Here is a 17,783-nt window from a genome sequence, read left to right as displayed (position 1 = left end):
CCCATCAAACTGAAGACACTGAGACCTATCTGAGAGGTAATTCACAAACCAGCACATGGCCTGGTCAAAATACTAATACTCTTCAACCTCTGTTTTAAGATAAGATGTCTTCTAGTTAAACAATCTTGGAAAGTATGTTGCTGATATTTTAGAGGCAGTTTTACAATTGATAGGATATGAAAAATGGACTTAGTGTGACAGAAGAAGACATTTCTTGCATTTTAATGACTTCAGTGGTTTTAAATTCAATAAAAATGATAAAAAAGACTTTGATATATTTGTGGAATTAAACTGAGGCTCCTAATGAGCTTCTCAGTGCTCCTTGGTGCTGTGGTATACTATATGTTTTCCAGTGACCTTTGACCTCTGTGTAAACAGGGTCAGGACGACCTGCGGCAGGATGCAGTGATGCAGCAGGTCTTCAGCATGTGCTCCATGTTGCTGCAGCGCAATACGGACACTCGCAAGAGGAAGCTCAACATCAGACGATACAAGGTTACACACATTGTTTAATCCTCTCTCTCCCCACTTGATCCTGTGTTTAAACCATTGCTCTTTAATTCAAAGAGAATAATAATTCAGTACCGGCATGTTCTGTTGCATATTCCCTTTGATCTTTGTGTCATCGACTTGTAATTCCCTTATTTTCTTAAAAGACGGCATCAAAGCAGTTTTGAAAAACCCACTTACACTTGCATCATCTGCTTTCTCTCTGCTTCATCCCAGGTGGTGCCGTTCTCACAGCGTAGCGGTGTGTTAGAGTGGTGTTCTGGCACGGTGCCCATTGGGGAGTTTCTGGTGGATCCTAGTAAAGGAGCCCACAAACGTTTTAAACCCCAGGACTGGACCAACCTGGCCTGCCGGAGGAAGATGATGGTACGACTCAGGCATATTCAGAGCTGTAACAGAAAAGATACAGCACCGTCCTGCACATTACAGAGGGAGTTGTCTGTTGTTAGCCTTTCTAGTCTCGGTATTTAAATTGATGTCTGAACTTAATGTCTGCATCGCTACAAAAGTATATAAAAACCTGTCCATTTAATCTTCGGCCATGCTGTCATTGTAGGAGGCTCAGAAGCTCAGGTTTGATGACAAGCTCCAGGCCTACAGTGAGGTGTGCAAGAACTTCAGGCCGGTCTTCAGGTACTTCTGCATGGAACGATTCCTGGACCCTGCGGTGTGGATGGAGAAACGACTGGCTTACACTCGCAGCGTAGCCACCTCTTCTATAGGTATACAAAGTCCTGCATGTTCACCCCAGGTCTTGTGTTTAGCTCAACACCAGGTTGGCCCCCAGGCCATCTTAACATGGGTATAAATTATGACCTGGAGACATAACAAATTATTACAGTTATTAAAGGCTACATTTGGTCATTCCCAACCTGGACCCTCTTTTCCCATGTTTCTGTTTCTAAGTGACTGATGAGAACAACACTTTTTAAATTGGTCCACAACTGGCAGCGAAACAAGCCGCAGTGTAACTACTTGTTGCATGTTCGCACCATCAATTTACGTCCACTAAAAGTGCTTGATCAGCATCTGACAAGCTCAGATTAATATTGTTGGTGTCAGACACACCTTCATTCAAAGTCAACAGAAACAAAATAAAATCCACAAAAGCCATCTTGCTTTGTCTTTCCACTGTTCCAACAATCATCAACTCTATTTTGGTTGAAATAAACCCTTAATTCATCCAGTTTGATGAGACAATATGTTGGCTTTGTACACGCTAAAATGACTCTTCATTTAAATGGAGTTTGAGGGTTTGGTGATGGCACATTCAGGGCCGTTTCTAGTGAAACAAAAAGGGTCTTACTCTTTAACTAAAAGGTCATCTTTGTTGGGTGCTTTACATAGTGTTGTCAGACACTTATAACTGCATTCTGAGCCTGTTAGTGGATGTAAATTTAGTGTTTTCATTGCAGCCTGTTTCGTGGCTGCAGCCCTTTTGCTCAATGCTAGACCAGTTTAAAAATGGTTGTTCCCATAAGTCACTTAGACACAAAAACATGGGAAAAGGGTCCAGGCTGAAAAATGCCATACTTACCTTTTAATGGCTTTTTTTCATTACATTATAATAAATAATGGTGATATAATAACACACATCTTGGGGATTTTAAATTGTGAACGACCATTTTGACTTCTTGCCATCTTTCTGTTTTGTGCCTGCAGTTGGCTACATCGTAGGCCTGGGTGACCGACACATCCAGAATATTCTGGTTGATGAGCAGACTGCTGAGCTGGTGCACATCGATTTAGGTAAAATTCTTTCATTAGTTTTGTGTATGCAAACATAGATAGTTTGCTGTACACTTCAGAAATAGGAGAGGCTGTGTAAACAATAGCTAACTATACTGGGGCTGCTGTAATTCAAGTAATACAAAGCGGTGTTGTGTAACTTGGCAAGAGACTTATTCTCCACCCAGTAGAATTTGATTCAAGTGCATTGTTTGACTTTACAATCAATGAAACTCTTGCTTTAACATGGTGAACACTTTCTGACTCTTAATCTCTAAATTCAGGGATCAAGACATCATGAATACCATGGTGTGACATGCATCCTAACACATCCTTTTCTTTGTTTCCTTTTCATTGCTTATGCTGTTCAGGTGTGGCCTTTGAGCAGGGGAAGATCCTCCCCACCCCCGAGACTGTCCCCTTCAGACTGTCCAGAGACATTGTAGACGGGATGGGCATCACTGGAGTGGAGGGAGTGTTCAGGAGGTGAGGAGGACAAGATTTCATTAGATATTTATAAACCAGGACTAATGGGAAGTTCAAGGCTGGGAACATTTTCATGTAGTGTTTTACCCCATTACAGTCGTCCCCCCTGAGGTAATGATTGTAGCCCATTAACCACAACACTAGTGCTGGTACTACAAAGTACATACTCATTAGTCCTGACAAACTTAACAGACATTTTAAGACTGGTTTCCTACCCTGCAGTCAGCCACTATTTTATGTTCATGTATTATATTCATTCACAGGGTAAAAAATCAACGTGCAGAACTGGTTTGTAAAACATTTTGGTTTGTGATGCCTTCAGGGACACGCTGATGAAAAAGAAACTGAATGAACTTCACCTGTTTTCTCTGTTCAGATGTTGTGAGAAGACCATGGAGGTGATGAGGAGCTCTGAAGAAGCTCTGCTGACTATTGTAGAGGTACGAACATGGAACAACTCCCCCACACACACAAACACTCTTACAGTACATCACTGACATTTCTTTAACCTCGTGTTAAACATTGCCTTTGTGCGTTTAGGTTAGGGAGGCCAATAATTCCTGATTACAAACAACTTGAAGGGCATTATTCTGTTTATAACACGGTCAATTAAGAATATTCACCTGTATTTTTATGTGTTTTACAATCAGAATCTAAAGGTCTTCACAAGCCATAATTCGGTTTCGCTGGAAACACCTGAGGGTTTGACTAATATCTGGAACAATTGTACCATCCTATAGGTGTACCCCCACTTCATAGGTGTCCATTATCAGGAATTACTGGACACCCTGCAGCCAGTCGGAGTCATGTATTCACCCAGACCATGGTGTAATACGTGTTAATTTGCTCTACAGGTGCTGCTGTATGACCCTCTGTTCGACTGGACCATGAACCCATTAAAAGCCTTCTACCTGCAGCACGACGAACAGCAGGAGCTCAACGCGACGCTCAGCTCCACCATGGGAGGAGATGAGATAGACAACCACCGTAAATCCAGGTGCTGCATCTTTCGATCTTATCTTCTGATTCCAATATGAGAGCCCTTTCAGTGATGTTGTAGAGGCGTTCTGTTCTGTCTCTCCTAGAGCTCTGTCTCATCACCTTCTTCTCTTCTCCCTGCAGTGACAGTCAGAGCTTCAACAAAGTGGCAGAGCGGGTGCTGCTGAGGCTGCAGGAGAAGCTGAAGGGAGTGGAGGAGGGCACGGTGCTCAGTGTTGGGGGGCAAGTCAATCTGCTCATCCAACAAGCAATGGACCCAAAGAACCTCAGCAGACTCTTCCCAGGCTGGCAGGCCTGGGTGTAGAGCTGAGAGAAGGTACGCTCGGGCTGGTTTGGTCTCTGCTGGAGGCGACAAGTGTACTGGCCTCATTATCATTTTCTTCTTATAGAGGCAGTTTCCTGGTCTTCGCTTGTGCCAGGGGAACCTCCTTTCATAAGTCAAACTGTTTTTAAAATTCTGGATTGCAATAGATGTTACTGGCAAAAAATGACACTATTTTTGTTCGTTGTTGAAGATAAGATATCACTGCATTGTTTAGGAAAAGGAAAAATTGCACAGAGACTATGCAAGTGAACTTCAGAATATAAACATGGTGAAACAAGTTCCTGGTATCTATTCCTCTTTTGACCATTTTCCAAAGGAAGTTCTCTGTTTTTTGTTTTCAGACTAAGCGCCAATTGATTTTCTTGGTTCGAATTATGAATTTCTGTCCAATGTTGCACTTTACCCGAACATAAAGTCAGTTTGGCAAATTCCACGCAACAGTTCCTGCAAATCAAGCCATAAAATCACCATTTTTTTGTGTGAATCACAAAATCCTGAAAGAATTTCAAAGGACCAATAAACTGTGGTGCTGAAAGGGCCGGCATGTTTACTGTAAAGGTGAGATTGATCCTGTTTTTTACACCATGAGATGTGAATGTTGTATGAAGTTATTAAGGTATGCCAATAATTACCCAAAGCTTTTCACTATGAATACATGCCTTTATGAATGTATGAATATGCCTTATCCAGCAGAGGTTTGTTTCACTTTAGCTGTTTGTTTGTTAAGTTTCTTTCGCTATCGAAGTAGTGAATATTCTGTTGTGCTGTAAAGCTCATAGAGTATCTCTAGGGCATTCAGAAATGTATATTTAACAGCAACTTGACCTGGACTGTAAAATGCTGCAGTTTAATATGATTTCTGTATCATTAAACAAACAGAATTAAAATCATTTTTTGTTCAGATTGTCTCTCGGTTAATCACTTTAGCTGACTGCTAATTTCTTATAAGTTTATTTTCAGATAAAACTGCTCTCTGTCAATCATTGACTCGTGTATTGAAGCTTAATGTTTGCCTGTATACAGTTCATGTAGTGTAGTACCTTTCCATTGTGTACTCAGTGTAGCAGTGTTCACTCACCACTCTGACACTTCAGCAGATAACACTTGTGAGATGTTTAGACTAGAAAACAGCCCTTATTGTGCTTGTTGTGTGCTCAGGAGGGACAATTTAAACCGATGCCAGTGAAGTGTGAGGAGTGGCCACTCAGATGATCAGACAAACTCTTTGTTTCATCACTGTGGTTTGAGAGCAGAGAGCAGGACGGGGTGAATGTGAGAGCAGATGCTGGAGACCTGAGTTTTTATCTTTCAAGAGAGCAGAGCTGTGAACAACTTCTCGTATAGCTTCTTGGAGTGGATGTTGACATTGACTAGATTATTTACATGCAAGTTTGATGATTGAATTAACCCAGGAAGACATTTTCCTTCACTGCACCCAGCAGTAAATCAAACAGAAAATGACCACTAATCCGGTAAGTTTTAATTTTATTCATATCAGTTTAAAGAACTTCTTTAAATAGGAATATAAAAGTAGAGTAACGCTTATTCATACTATAATGATGCCAGTATTAAAAATGTTATTGGAAATGTAATAAAATGTGTGTGATTTGGTATTTTAAAATGCTGGACAATCTGTTCTACATGTAATGCATTTTTTTTTTACTTAAACTCAAATGCTTCAAGCAGCCAGAGTATGAAAACATCTCTCTCATCACTTATGCTTCACTGACAGTATGCGAATTTAGGTCCTGGTTTCATCCATGAAGGCGACATGAGGAAACTTCGCCCACCCAGCCGAAAAGATGTTAAGCCTCAGTATGTTCATCATCTGACCCCACAACCCCCCCCTGAGATCAGCCCCTCCATTCCCAATAACAAAGGTAGGACAGTCTCCTTTTCTTTTAATAAGCAGTGTATACTGTTAATATAACTGCTATAACAGGAACTGTAAGCAGGCTTTGTTTGGGATTTTTCTCAAAGGAAGGTTAATTGCAAGCAAAATATAGCTACATATGATGAAATTCCATATCATGATTATCCTGGACAAAATAAGTGCAATTCATGATATTAGCCAATAATAACTCTTATGACAGCAGCTCGTGTGACATCAGGTGACCAAAAGTCAATGTCAGGACAACATCTAATGCCAACTTTAATTTGGCATGGGATGCTGTTAACGGATTATGTTGATATTGTATTGTTTTTTATATTGTTTTGTTTAGAATCTTCAAAAAGATGTTGAATTTAAGGGCATCGTAAAGAATGTGGTGACAGAGACATGTGCTTGTTTTTCTTGAGAGGCCACTATGTTTGATTAGTTGTTGTTTTATTTTGGATTTTTGTATTATATGTTGTATTTGTTGTATTTTAAATGTGTTTTGATTGGCTGCTACCTCGGCCAAGTCTCTCTTGTAAAAGAGATTTTCAATTTCAATGGGACTTCCTGGTTAAATGCAGGTTAAATAAAAATAAATAAATAAAGAAACCAAAATCCAGCATCTTCTAAACGTCTCATGCCAGCTTCATCTTGACGTAGAATAACAAGATGTAGTAATAAGGTATAAAGAACAAAACCCAGTGTCTGCAAAACACCATAAAATTAACGTCCACACAACGTGAAATTCTAACATGGGTAGACATTTAAAATATTGTCAGCCCAAATTTTCAATCCAACTAAAATGTAACACCAATCTGACTCCAACGTCTTTCTGACGTCATATTGACATCCAGTGCTAGCTGGGTCCCTAGCTTCATGCATTTATATTTCAGTGTTTCCTGTAATTGTTAATGTAATATGACAATTAATTTGAACATGGATCATAAGTGATAATACACTTTGTTAATCAAATACTTGTAGGCATAACCGACAACCTTTAATGCTATATGAAAATTGAAATAATGAATTAGATTGACAGACTAAATGGGATCAACTTGCATCTTAATTTTTATTTCCAAACTGTGGGCAGACATGTTGCTATATATTATTAAATATACAAATGTAGTAGCCTACCTGTAATAGATTCTACTTATTTTAATGTAAATATATCACCAGTCATAAAGATGCATTCACCTGATGGTTTCATAAACAGATTTCTTCATACAGTAAAGCTTGGTGTAAATTGGTGTGTGTCATCCTGTCAGGTGTAAAACAGAGGTGTGTGAAGTTCACTGTGACCGCTGTGATCTCCCTGCTGCTCCTCCTGCTGGTGGCTGGAATCCTCCTCGCTTATTACTGTGAGTGCAGGGTTTTATTTATCCCCTCACTGTCCGCTGTAATAACTCCATCACAAGCTTTCTGTGAACTGAATCCTGTCTCCTGTCGCCCCAGACTCCTCGTCCTGTATGCACGGTGTGCAGTGTGGTGACGTTGGCTGTGTGTGGGAGTCCCAGTGGTGTGACGGAGTGACGGATTGTCCCGCAGGCCAGGATGAAGCTAACTGTGGTAAATGAGCTCATCCAGGGGCCAAAGTGCAGAAAACACACCTGAACATCCTGCAATTGCGATTTTGTTTTGGGTTTTTTTTTTTTTTTTTGCATTTAAGGCTCAAAACTGAACATTACTGTTAATTGTCAGTTGTCTGTGTGTGTTACCTGAGTCCGGTTACCTACTTTCCATTGATTGTGTTTGTGCTCAGTGAGGCTGCATGGCTCCAGTTTCCTGCTCCAGGTTTACTCCACTCAGAGTAAAAACTGGAGGACTGTTTGTTCTCACGGCTGGAGCGACCAGCAGGGGAGAGCGAGCTGCCAGCAAGTTGGATACAGCAGGTAAGATGCTCCCCCAGTGTGTGTTGCTATGGAAGCTCATTTCTGCCTGTGTGATGAAAAAAAAAGATAATTTTAATGGATTATTATTTAAAGACTCATTATGTTGAGAATGTTGAGAATGTTTCTCATCCACTGACAAAAATGGGCTTCCATAGTTTTCTCTGTCCTGTTATGAAGGATTCATGTGTTTAAGAGGTTGCATTTTCTGTGATGTGCTTCGACAGGGGCACATATTTGAAATCAGGCCAACAGAAGACTGACTCTGATGAGGGATTCTTACAAGTGAAGTCTAACTTCAACCCTAAGGCATCCATACTGCAACAGCTCGTGCTCAGGTTAGTGAATAAGTGGTGGTGAACCAGTTTAAAGTTGTTAATACTGAATCATTATCTTACTAATACACCTCAAATGTCTCTTTTTCCCACTGCAGCAACACCTGTCCCAACAACAGTGTGGTGACGCTGCAATGTACTGGTATGTTATTACTATTTGTAATCCATAGGTTTATAGGGATGGGAGGACGGGGCTGGTTGTCACAGTTTTTACTTTCACTGGAATCTTGCAGAAACTTCATTGTTAATAGATTCCCTTGCAATGTGTAATGGAAGTCTTAAGTGTCAGGTAGGAATAAAGTAACCTTACTCTCTTTAAGCTTATTCCGTTTAAAGGATACGAAGTGTCAAATACATCTTGTGCACTTGTGATAACCATCCTTTACCACGGTATTGGTTGTATCTATGTATTTGAATGAGAGGAAAATAAGAAATGGAGGCAAATAAGATTAAAAAGTTAAATTTCATTTGCATTTTCATTGTAATGCAAACAACCCAGGAAAATCATTCTTATGTGTATTTTAATCCCTATATCAATAGAAAGACGAGTACAAAGAGTGATACATGACAGCCAACCTCATAGGGTACGTGACAAGCATGAACAACTATGAATTTTTTCTCTGAGCTAAAAAAAAGAAAAATCTAAACTGTAGCTCTCGGTTCACACTTTTTAATGGTAATAATTGTTTTATTATAATCCCATTGCATAGAAGCTGAAAAGACAAACACAGAAGAGCTGGAAATTTACATTTTGATACGAAAAACACTTAAAGTCCTCTGACCTCAGTGACAAATATCTTCTCCTGAAATGACTCTGTAGGTGACTGCTGAATATATGTGCTAACAGTTTTTAACAGCGGCCTTTAGAGAGCTGAATCTAATGACTGTGATGTCCAACGTCGTTCTCCCTGACAGTATATGACATATGGGTGGGTGGGTGTTGCTATAGGGTCTGTGTATGTGTTGATTATTTGCTACAATTGATTGATTGATTTCCACATTGTAAATATCCAAAACAGAGATGCTGAAATGTTTAGTCTCTGTTTTGGGTGAATTTATACGCAGGACTGAGCGTTCTCTGGAATGCTATTGATCTCCTTTATCTCGTGTTCTTGTGCCCACACCAAATTAAAAGCAAAAACTGAATTAAAAAAAAAGCACCAAGGATTTTGCAGAGCTTGTTGCTTTGTTGCTGAGTTTAAAGTAAGTTTCATTCTGGATATGTTATATTCACTCTCCTTTGTAGCATGTATTTACACTTTGTCTTTGGTGATACACACCTGAGACCTCTTTTGTACCTGTGTTTAAAAGCCCTGGAGCAGTGAAGTGCATCCTTTCTAACAGCAGTTTTGTCCTCAGATTGCGGGAGTGGGGTGAACTCCAGCAGGGCCTCAGGGGGTCAGTTGGCCTCTCCAGGGGCCTGGCCGTGGCAGGTCAGCCTGCAGGTTGCAGGCTTCCACCGCTGTGGAGGAACCATCATCTCCCCCTACTGGATAGTCACAGCAGCACACTGTGTGACCCGGTGAGGACTTCTACTTCTTGATAGTCCAATGGTGCCTGGACAAAACCTTAGAAAAACATGTGTAAAATGATTATTTCCTCTGATTTTGTAATTGACTTTGGACTAGGTAAGGCTTTATGCTATGGTCCCATTGTGTTTTCCAGCTGATAAGTCCCAGTTCTAGTCATCTGCACAAAATATTCAGGCGTAGACAAAAAACTTTTATTCCAGTGTGTTGAAACTTACATAATTAATGACAGAAGCATGTTGAAGATAAATCTTCACAGTCTTACCTTTTAAATGAGACCATACATGCACATGTACTAAGAATGGAACAAGAACAGCTTTCATTTTACTTTATTATTTACTTTACTTTATTTTTTATTTTCTATTTTACCATTTACTTTATTATTTTACCTCTTCTTAAATCACTGTTTGTGTTCTGAACCTCCTCTCTGCTGTGTCTCTCCCCTGCAGTATCTCCAGCCCGGCAGACTGGGCCGTGTATGCTGGGATAGTGGATCCACTGGGCACTCTGTTTAACCCTGCGTACTCTGTGAGCCACATCATAGCCCACGAAGGCTTCAACAGCGTCACTCGCAGGAATGACATCGCTCTGATGAGGCTCTCTAAACCTCTGGACATCACAGGTGCTTATGGACAGATTTACACACACACAGGGGTGAAAAAACAAAGCAAGATTTAACAAAATGAATACAGCCACACTCAGCACAGTTAATCCCATCTTAACACATTTTTCTTGAGGAGCCTGTTTTCCGGTTTACTGAACACAGGACTAAATCTCTCTGTGACCAAAAATAAAAAAAACAGGGTTCTTGGGTAGTCACTTATTGTAGATTGTGTGAAAAGAACAACACACTTTTAGTATATCCCTTATTTACCCAAAGTTGCTAGTACATAGTACATAGTACAGAATGAATAGTCAGTAAATGCAACCTTTATAAAGGTTATAATGTTCAGTTTGAAACTGTTTTAGAGAGGTGTTAATTCAACTGTATGATCATTCTGGAGAATGTAGCTAAACAGACAAGAGTTTCTATTATTATGGCCACCCGATTTATACCAGTGTATGAAGGCTAAATAACAGAAACATGTCACTTTCTAATGTAATACACAAACTGTAGCCTCCAGATTGATCATATAATTTATTCAAAACCTGTTTTAACAAGAGGGCAGCATAGCAGTGCAGTAGTTAGCACTGTCGTCTCACAGCAGGAGGTTTGGGGTTTTCTGGCTTCCTCCCACAATCATGCCTCTCACCCAATGACAGCTGGCATAGGCTCCAGCCTCCTCATGACCCTACCCGGTTATGGATAATGAATAAATAAATGCAGCACATAAATGTGTCAAAAATCCACCATAATGTCGGGAATTAAGTGTTTGATATTCAAACAAACCCCCAAACCCCTGTTACATATGTGTCCTCCCCAGTGTTGAAACAAAACTTATGCCCTTGTATGATGGACTGCATTCATTTTAGCAAGGTGTACCTAAAACTGTATAAACTGGCAAGTGAGTGTACATATCCCTTCTTCTGTGTAAACCAGCTCATAAATTCCAGAGCACTGAGGTTCTCAGACTCAACACAATAATAATAATAATAATAATAATAATAATAATACATTTTATTTATACAGTGCTTTTACAGCTCTCAAAGACGCTTTACATTTAAAACCAAAGAAAAGAAGTACAAACATGTAAGTGCAAAGAGATAAACAGAAGACAAGGACAATATAAAACAACAAGGTGCAAAAGCATAGTGCAAAACAAAGAAAAGCAGGGCATATGAGGAACCGTGAACGAAAAACTAACGTTAAAGCTGCTGAGTTAAGAGTAGATGGTTTCGATCTTTGATTGAAAAAATGCCAGGAAGGAGTTGCATGTGTTAGTTGTGATGGAGGAGAGGGTGTTGTCGCAGGGTTTGAGGAGTTTATTGACGGTGGAAAAGAGAGTCTTGGGGTTACTGGAGCCAGAGTGAATGAGTTGTGAGTAGTAGTTGGACTGGGCGGCAGTGAGGGCGTCTTTGTAGTTTGAAAGGTGGTCTGTATAGGCATGGAGATGGACTGTGAGACTGGTTTTCTTGTAAAGTCTTTCAAGCTGGCGCTTATGGGTTTTCATGTGACGGAGTTCAGGAGTGTACCAGGGAGACGAGCGAGTAAATGAGACAGTTTTGGTTTTTAAGGGAGCCAGTTTGTCGAGGCAGAGGGACAGTGTGTTGTAGAGGGTGACCAAATGAGTTATAATGACTTATAACAACATGTATATTCTTTTCATTGGTAGCCTCCAGTAACATCGGACCTGTGTGCCTCCCAAATGTTGATATAAACATCACCGTGCCTCAGAAGGGCTGGATAACAGGATTCAATCGAACAATAAATGGAGGTGAGGAAGTTATGGTTGCTTGTGGTTATGTGTTTTGATTTAATGACAAAGGTTTGAAAGATGAAAGAAATTCAAACTGGTTAGCCAAGATTAGATATTTACTTTTGAAGTATTGGAAAATGAAAACTTCAGTGTTTACAGTTGTCTGCTGCACTGACTACCACTGTGTGTGTGTGTGTGTGTGTGTGTGTGTGTGTGTGTGTGTGTGTTACCACTGGATGGCACCAAAGTATGTGAGCTTCTCACACTGCTCTCACTGATTTTACCTCCGTTTTTCCTGGTAGCAGCTAACAGTGATAGAAGAAATGGGTGTACTCAGATCTGTCACTTACTACAGTGTATACATTGTACTTAGTAAAAGAATCCATTCAAAATTTGACTTGAGTAAAAATACACAAGTACAAGCATTCAAATATACTGAAAGGGATACTTCACCCTCCCTAAAAGACCATTTGTACATCAAACTCTCACCCTGCGTTACATTAAGTTCCAAAAGAAAACTGCCTCCAGCAAACAAAGAATCCAAAAACTGAGAAAGTTCTTGATGGATTGAAGTTAACAGAGCAAAACTATGACAAAACTTCTGTATACAAACTCTCACACAACTCATGCAGTATAATCCAAGTCTCATTTATCCAGTTGTAGCCTAAATACTTCCTAAATACATCCATTTTCACTGAAACTTTACTATTTAACACAGAACTGAAAGTGAAACTTCAATGTTCTTTTCCAAGCCAGACTCCATTGACAAAAACAGTAATTTTACCTCGCTGATCATGAGAGCTGCTGTACTTTCATTGTCTCGATCAATACATTTATTTGTATCATTGTGTGACTTCTGTGAATCTGAACTGACCCTCTAAAACACCAAAGTTGCACAATAACTCAAACAAAATTGCTGATCGAGGCAGTGGTAGACCAGCAGCTCCAGTGTTCAGCCAGGTAAAATTACTGTTTTTGTCAATGGAGTCTGGCTTTGAAGAGAGCATAGATATTTTTCACTTTTGATTCAGTTCTACATGGTAAGATGTTAGCAAAAATGCATGTGTTTGGGAAGTACTGAGCGTAGCCAGGACTAATGAGACATGGATTATACTGCACAAGTTTTTAAATGGTTTTGTTGTTGTTAAATGTGGCTGTTGTTTCATTGAATTCATTAAGAATTTTCTCTATTCTTTGTTCACTGAGGAGACATGTGATAAATTACAAAAAGTAAATTTATCCATGATGCAGAATGGTCCATTTTAATTACTTAATTTACTGCAAGGTGACTTGTAAACCCCCCTCCCTCACTGGCTCAATAAAAAAGTTATTTCTTGAACTATATATTTTATTATGAATCTGAATCTGCGAATAAAGGACAAGTACCTCCAAACTGTATTTAACAGCAGTACTTCAGTAAATGTCCTATTACTTTCCACTGCTGCCTATTATCACGTTCAATGTACATGACTAAATACTGAAATGACTGTCTTTTAATGTCTTGTTATTTCTGACAGACTCTGGCTCTCCACACCTGATGGAGGCTCAGGTCTCTCTCATAGACACTGCAGACTGCAACAGCTCCATCGCCTACAACGGCAGGATATCACAGGACATGTTATGTGCCAGAGGGACGGAGGCAGTAACCGACATGTGCCATGTAAGACAAACCACGCAGACCTTTCTCATAGAGGGCCGAACATGAAATTTGAATGCTGAAACACAATAAGACTTTTATCAGTGCTGAGATGATACAGTTATTAAAACATGCCACAAAGTGCAGTTTGTTTTATTTTACTGTGAGTACCAGATGGCTGCAGTGTGACTGCTGCCACCACACTGGTCCGCTGCCCTGAGGCTTAATATGTCCAATGCGGCACCAAACACTCTTTCTGATGAGATATTTTCTGGTACAATTACATTTTTCTTGCACAAATTGAGCAGTTCCTCTTCTTGAAAGAATTCAAAGCATTTTCATGCCCTTATGTAACTTGCTTTGAGGCGTCATCAGACAAGACCTGCATTATGTTCTATACATGGTAACAGCTTTAGATAAACAGTTACACTCTGTGACTTAAAACAAACCACTCATACAGTCCAATCAACAGCGAATGTAAAGTTGGAGCACTGAGGTGGCAGCTGACCATGATATCATGTTTTTATGGACCTTAGAAAGCTTTGAAAGATCTCAAATGCTTCTTAAACTGAGTGAATAACATTTAGTGTTTTAACTTTATCAAAAAGAAACATTGAAATCAGTGCCTTGATCTTGAATGTGCGGATCTTGACAAGTGTTATATGTGTGTTGAAGAGTGTAGTTCATAAAATACCACTAAGTTTTGTGCTTCTCGTTCTCAGGCTGACAGCGGCGGCCCTTTGGTGTCCCTTAAGGATGGAGTATGGTGGCTCGTAGGGGACAGTATCTGGGGGGGACACTGCACTGAGCAGAACAAACCAGGTGTTTATGGCAACATCACCTATTTCCTGGACTGGATCTACCGTCAGATGAGGGTAAACACCAAAGACGTATTGCATTTTTAAAGGAAGTTAAACTAAATCCCAATTTATGCCGAGGATTTCCATGTGCTGTATGTACAGATCATTTGTAGCATTTGATTTAATCTGCTTGGAGGAGCAGATGCAGTAAGACGGTTTATCTATCTGGTGCTCTAAGTACAGTACAGGCCAAAAGTTTGGACACACCTTCTCATTCAATGCGTTTTCTTTATTTTCATGACTATTTACATTGTAGATTCTCACTGAAGGCATCAAAACTATGAATGAACACATGTGGAGTTATGTACTTAACAAAAAAAGGTGAAATAACTGAAAACATGTTTTAAATTCTAGTTTCTTCAAAATAGGCACCCTTTGCTCTGATTACTGCTTTGCACACTCTTGGCATTCTCTCGATGAGCTTCAAGAGGTAGTCACCTGAAATGGTTTTCCAACAGTCTTGAAGGAGTTCCCAGAGGTGTTTAGCACTTGTTGGCCCCTTTGCCTTCACTCTGTGGTCCAGCTCACCCCAAACCATCTCGATTGGGTTCAGGTCCAGTGACTGTGGAGGCCAGGTCATCTGCCGCAGCACTCCATCACTCTCCTTCTTGGTCAAATAGCCCTTACACAGCCTGGAGGTGTGTTTGGGGTCATTGTCCTGTTGAAAAATAAATGATCGTCCAACTAAATGCAAACCGGATGGGATGACATGGCATGACCAGCATGTGGTAGCCATGCTGGTTCAGTGTGCCTTCAATTTTGAATAAATCCCCAACAGTGTCACCAGCAAAACACCCCCACACCATCACACCTCCTCCTCCATGCTTCACAGTGGGAACCAGGCATGTGGAATCCATCCGTTCACCTTTTCTGCGTCTCACAAAGACACGGCGGTTGGAACCAAAGATCTCAAATTTGGACTCATCAGACCAAAGCACAGATTTCCACTGGTCTAATGTCCATTCCTTGTGTTTCTTGGCCCAAACAAATCTCTTCTGCTTGTTGCCTCTCCTTAGCAGTGGTTTCCTAGCAGCTATTTGACCATGAAGGCCTGATTCGCACAGTCTCCTCTTAACAGTTGTTCTAGAGATGGGTCTGCTGCTAGAACTCTGTGTGGCATTCATCTGGTCTCTGATCTGAGCTGCTGTTAACTTGCGATTTCTGAGGCTGGTGACTCGGATGAACTTATCCTCAGAAGCAGAGGTGACTCTTGGTCTTCCTTTCCTGGTCGGTCCTCATGTGTGCCAGTTTCGTTGTAGCGCTTGATGGTTTTTATGCGACTCCACTTGGGGACACATTTAAAGTTTTGCAATTTTCCGGACTGACTGACCTTCATTTCTTAAAGTAATGATGGCCACTGCTTTTCTTTAGTTAGCTGATTGGTTCTTGCCATAATATGAATTTTAACAGTTGTCCAATAGGGCTGTCGGCTGTGTATTAACCTGACTTCTGCACAACACAACTGATGGTCCCAACCCCATTGATAAAGCAAGAAATTCCACTAATTAACCCTGATAAGGCACACCTGTGAAGTGGAAACCATTTCAGGTGACTACCTCTTGAAGCACATCGAGAGAATGCCAAGAGTGTGCAAAGCAGTAATCAGAGCAAAGGGTGGCTATTTTGAAGAAACTAGAATATAAAACATGTTTTCCGTTATTTCACCTTTTTTTGTTAAGTACATAACTCCACATGTGTTCATTCATAGTTTTGATGCCTTCAGTGAGAATCTACAATGTAAATAGTCATGAAAATAAAGAAAACGCATTGAATGAGAAGGTGTGTCCAAACTTTTGGCCTGTACTGTATATATAGCTGGATGTGCGGGTGATGATACCTACACAGTGGAGTCTTAATTTTACAGTGCCTTGCAAAAGTTTTACACTTCTCTGGGGTTTTTCCTATTTTGTTAGGATAAGGATATATATCTGTAAAAACACATAATTATCACTTTAAACAAAAACTTTTTTTCCCATTTACAGAAGCATCAAGATGACTGACGGCAGGACTGAGGATGAACCAATTAAGATGTCTGTGTTCACAATTTTAAGTGTGCAGAGATACATCTTCATATAAATGCCTCATTAAGGGGGTGGCTGTGGCTCAGAGGTAGAGCGGGTCGTCTACCAATTAGAAGATCAGCAGATTGATCCCCATCTGAAGTATCCTTGAGCAGGATACCATCGGTGTGTGAGTGTGTTAAAAACAGAGTAGCAGGTGGCACCTTGTATGGTAGCCTCGGCCACCGGTGTATGAATGTGTGTGTGAATGGGTGAATGTGACTCGTGCAGTCCATTTACCTTTTACAATATCTGTATCAGTAACATAACTTATTTCCTACATATTACGGTTTTGTGTTTTCATAAATCACTGTTGCAGTCATTGGAGCTTCTTACAAGAATTTGAGCAAAACCAATGAACAATGTTAGTATCTCTTAAAGGGAAATTTCGGTTTATTTCAACCCGTCTCCTGGAAAGCAGAGCTAGAGGGATAAACAAACATGGCAGCACACCGGTAAGGTAAGACAACACGTTCACATGTCGTTTTCTATATGTTCTCTGACATTTATTCCAACAATATGAGGCGGTCTTTGTGGAAAAAAAGCTTGTTTAGTGGACTAACTTTGCACTTGAAGGTTGCCCGTTCACTTATGTTTTAACAGGTCTGACGCTACTATGCGCCCTGGCTGTATCTAGGCTGATGGCTAACATGCTAACTATTATTTCTATGTCACTAGTCACTTGAAACAAATTTAGGAGACAGGTTGAAATAAACCGAAATTTCCCTTTAATATGGAGGGATAATGCATTCACTTGAGGAAAAAAAATCTGATTTTTCTGATTTAACAAAATTATTATTATTATATAAAGTTTGTTTGTTTCCTATTTGTATATTTGTGTGGAATATATAAAGTATTTTTTTAGTCTGTGTAAATATGATTGAAACACATTAATCGTGATATTTGAGCTGGTAGATGCAGATACCATGTGTCAACACAAGATGTCACTCACAAACCACATGGAGCTTGTTCCCACTGACTGTTCCTGAGTAACCTTTCACAAAAATAAACATTTGTTAATTTAAAATGATTTACACATTTGATTTGGTCACAACTTCTTTTATTTACAGCACAAGTACAATTTTGGCACAAAATACACTTAATAATAAGTGAACATTCAACTTCAAGTGTACCTTCGATTTGACAACTTTAAATTTTGGCAGACAGCGACACTTTTGATGTCACTGATACTCTGC

At 40.0% G+C, this 17,783-nt stretch overlaps 2 protein-coding genes across 3 annotated transcripts in view; both read left to right on the top strand.

Annotated features, from left to right (window-relative positions):
- Window positions 1-4,949, top strand: part of atm (ATM serine/threonine kinase) — a 31,419-nt gene extending 26,470 nt beyond the window's left edge. For both annotated transcript variants that reach the window (XM_049575915.1, XM_049575914.1), the window contains exons 56-63: window positions 379-495; window positions 727-876; window positions 1,067-1,232; window positions 2,173-2,259; window positions 2,610-2,724; window positions 3,101-3,164; window positions 3,579-3,721; window positions 3,847-4,949. In XM_049575915.1, the coding sequence (XP_049431872.1) occupies window positions 379-495; window positions 727-876; window positions 1,067-1,232; window positions 2,173-2,259; window positions 2,610-2,724; window positions 3,101-3,164; window positions 3,579-3,721; window positions 3,847-4,027 (1,023 nt within the window). In that variant the 3' untranslated portion in view covers window positions 4,028-4,949. The remainder of the gene's footprint in view (window positions 1-378; window positions 496-726; window positions 877-1,066; window positions 1,233-2,172; window positions 2,260-2,609; window positions 2,725-3,100; window positions 3,165-3,578; window positions 3,722-3,846) is intronic.
- A 355-nt stretch (window positions 4,950-5,304) lies between these two features.
- Window positions 5,305-17,614, top strand: tmprss2 (transmembrane serine protease 2). Its single transcript, XM_049576518.1, has 13 exons — window positions 5,305-5,520; window positions 5,781-5,928; window positions 7,190-7,282; window positions 7,377-7,490; window positions 7,684-7,813; window positions 8,038-8,148; window positions 8,244-8,287; window positions 9,505-9,667; window positions 10,124-10,296; window positions 11,948-12,049; window positions 13,549-13,691; window positions 14,390-14,542; window positions 16,510-17,614. The coding sequence occupies exons 1-13, from the start codon at window positions 5,506-5,508 to the stop codon at window positions 16,525-16,527; spliced, it is 1,407 nt and encodes a 468-aa protein (XP_049432475.1). The 5' UTR covers window positions 5,305-5,505; the 3' UTR covers window positions 16,528-17,614.
- Window positions 17,615-17,783: the final 169 nt, after the last annotated feature.

Source organism: Epinephelus fuscoguttatus, linkage group LG5 (genome assembly GCF_011397635.1).
Source record: "Epinephelus fuscoguttatus linkage group LG5, E.fuscoguttatus.final_Chr_v1".
Classification (NCBI taxonomy): domain Eukaryota; kingdom Metazoa; phylum Chordata; class Actinopteri; order Perciformes; family Serranidae; genus Epinephelus; species Epinephelus fuscoguttatus.
The sequence above is the reverse complement of the archived record's forward strand: the minus strand, read 5'-3'. Positions and strand labels throughout refer to the sequence as shown.

Coding starts and splice junctions, on each gene's coding strand:
- tmprss2 (XM_049576518.1), top strand. Junction 8,288..9,504: donor GGTGACGCTGCAATGTACTG/GTATGTTATTAC, acceptor TTTTGTCCTCAG/ATTGCGGGAGTGGGGTGAAC. Junction 10,297..11,947: donor TAAACCTCTGGACATCACAG/GTGCTTATGGAC, acceptor TTTCATTGGTAG/CCTCCAGTAACATCGGACCT.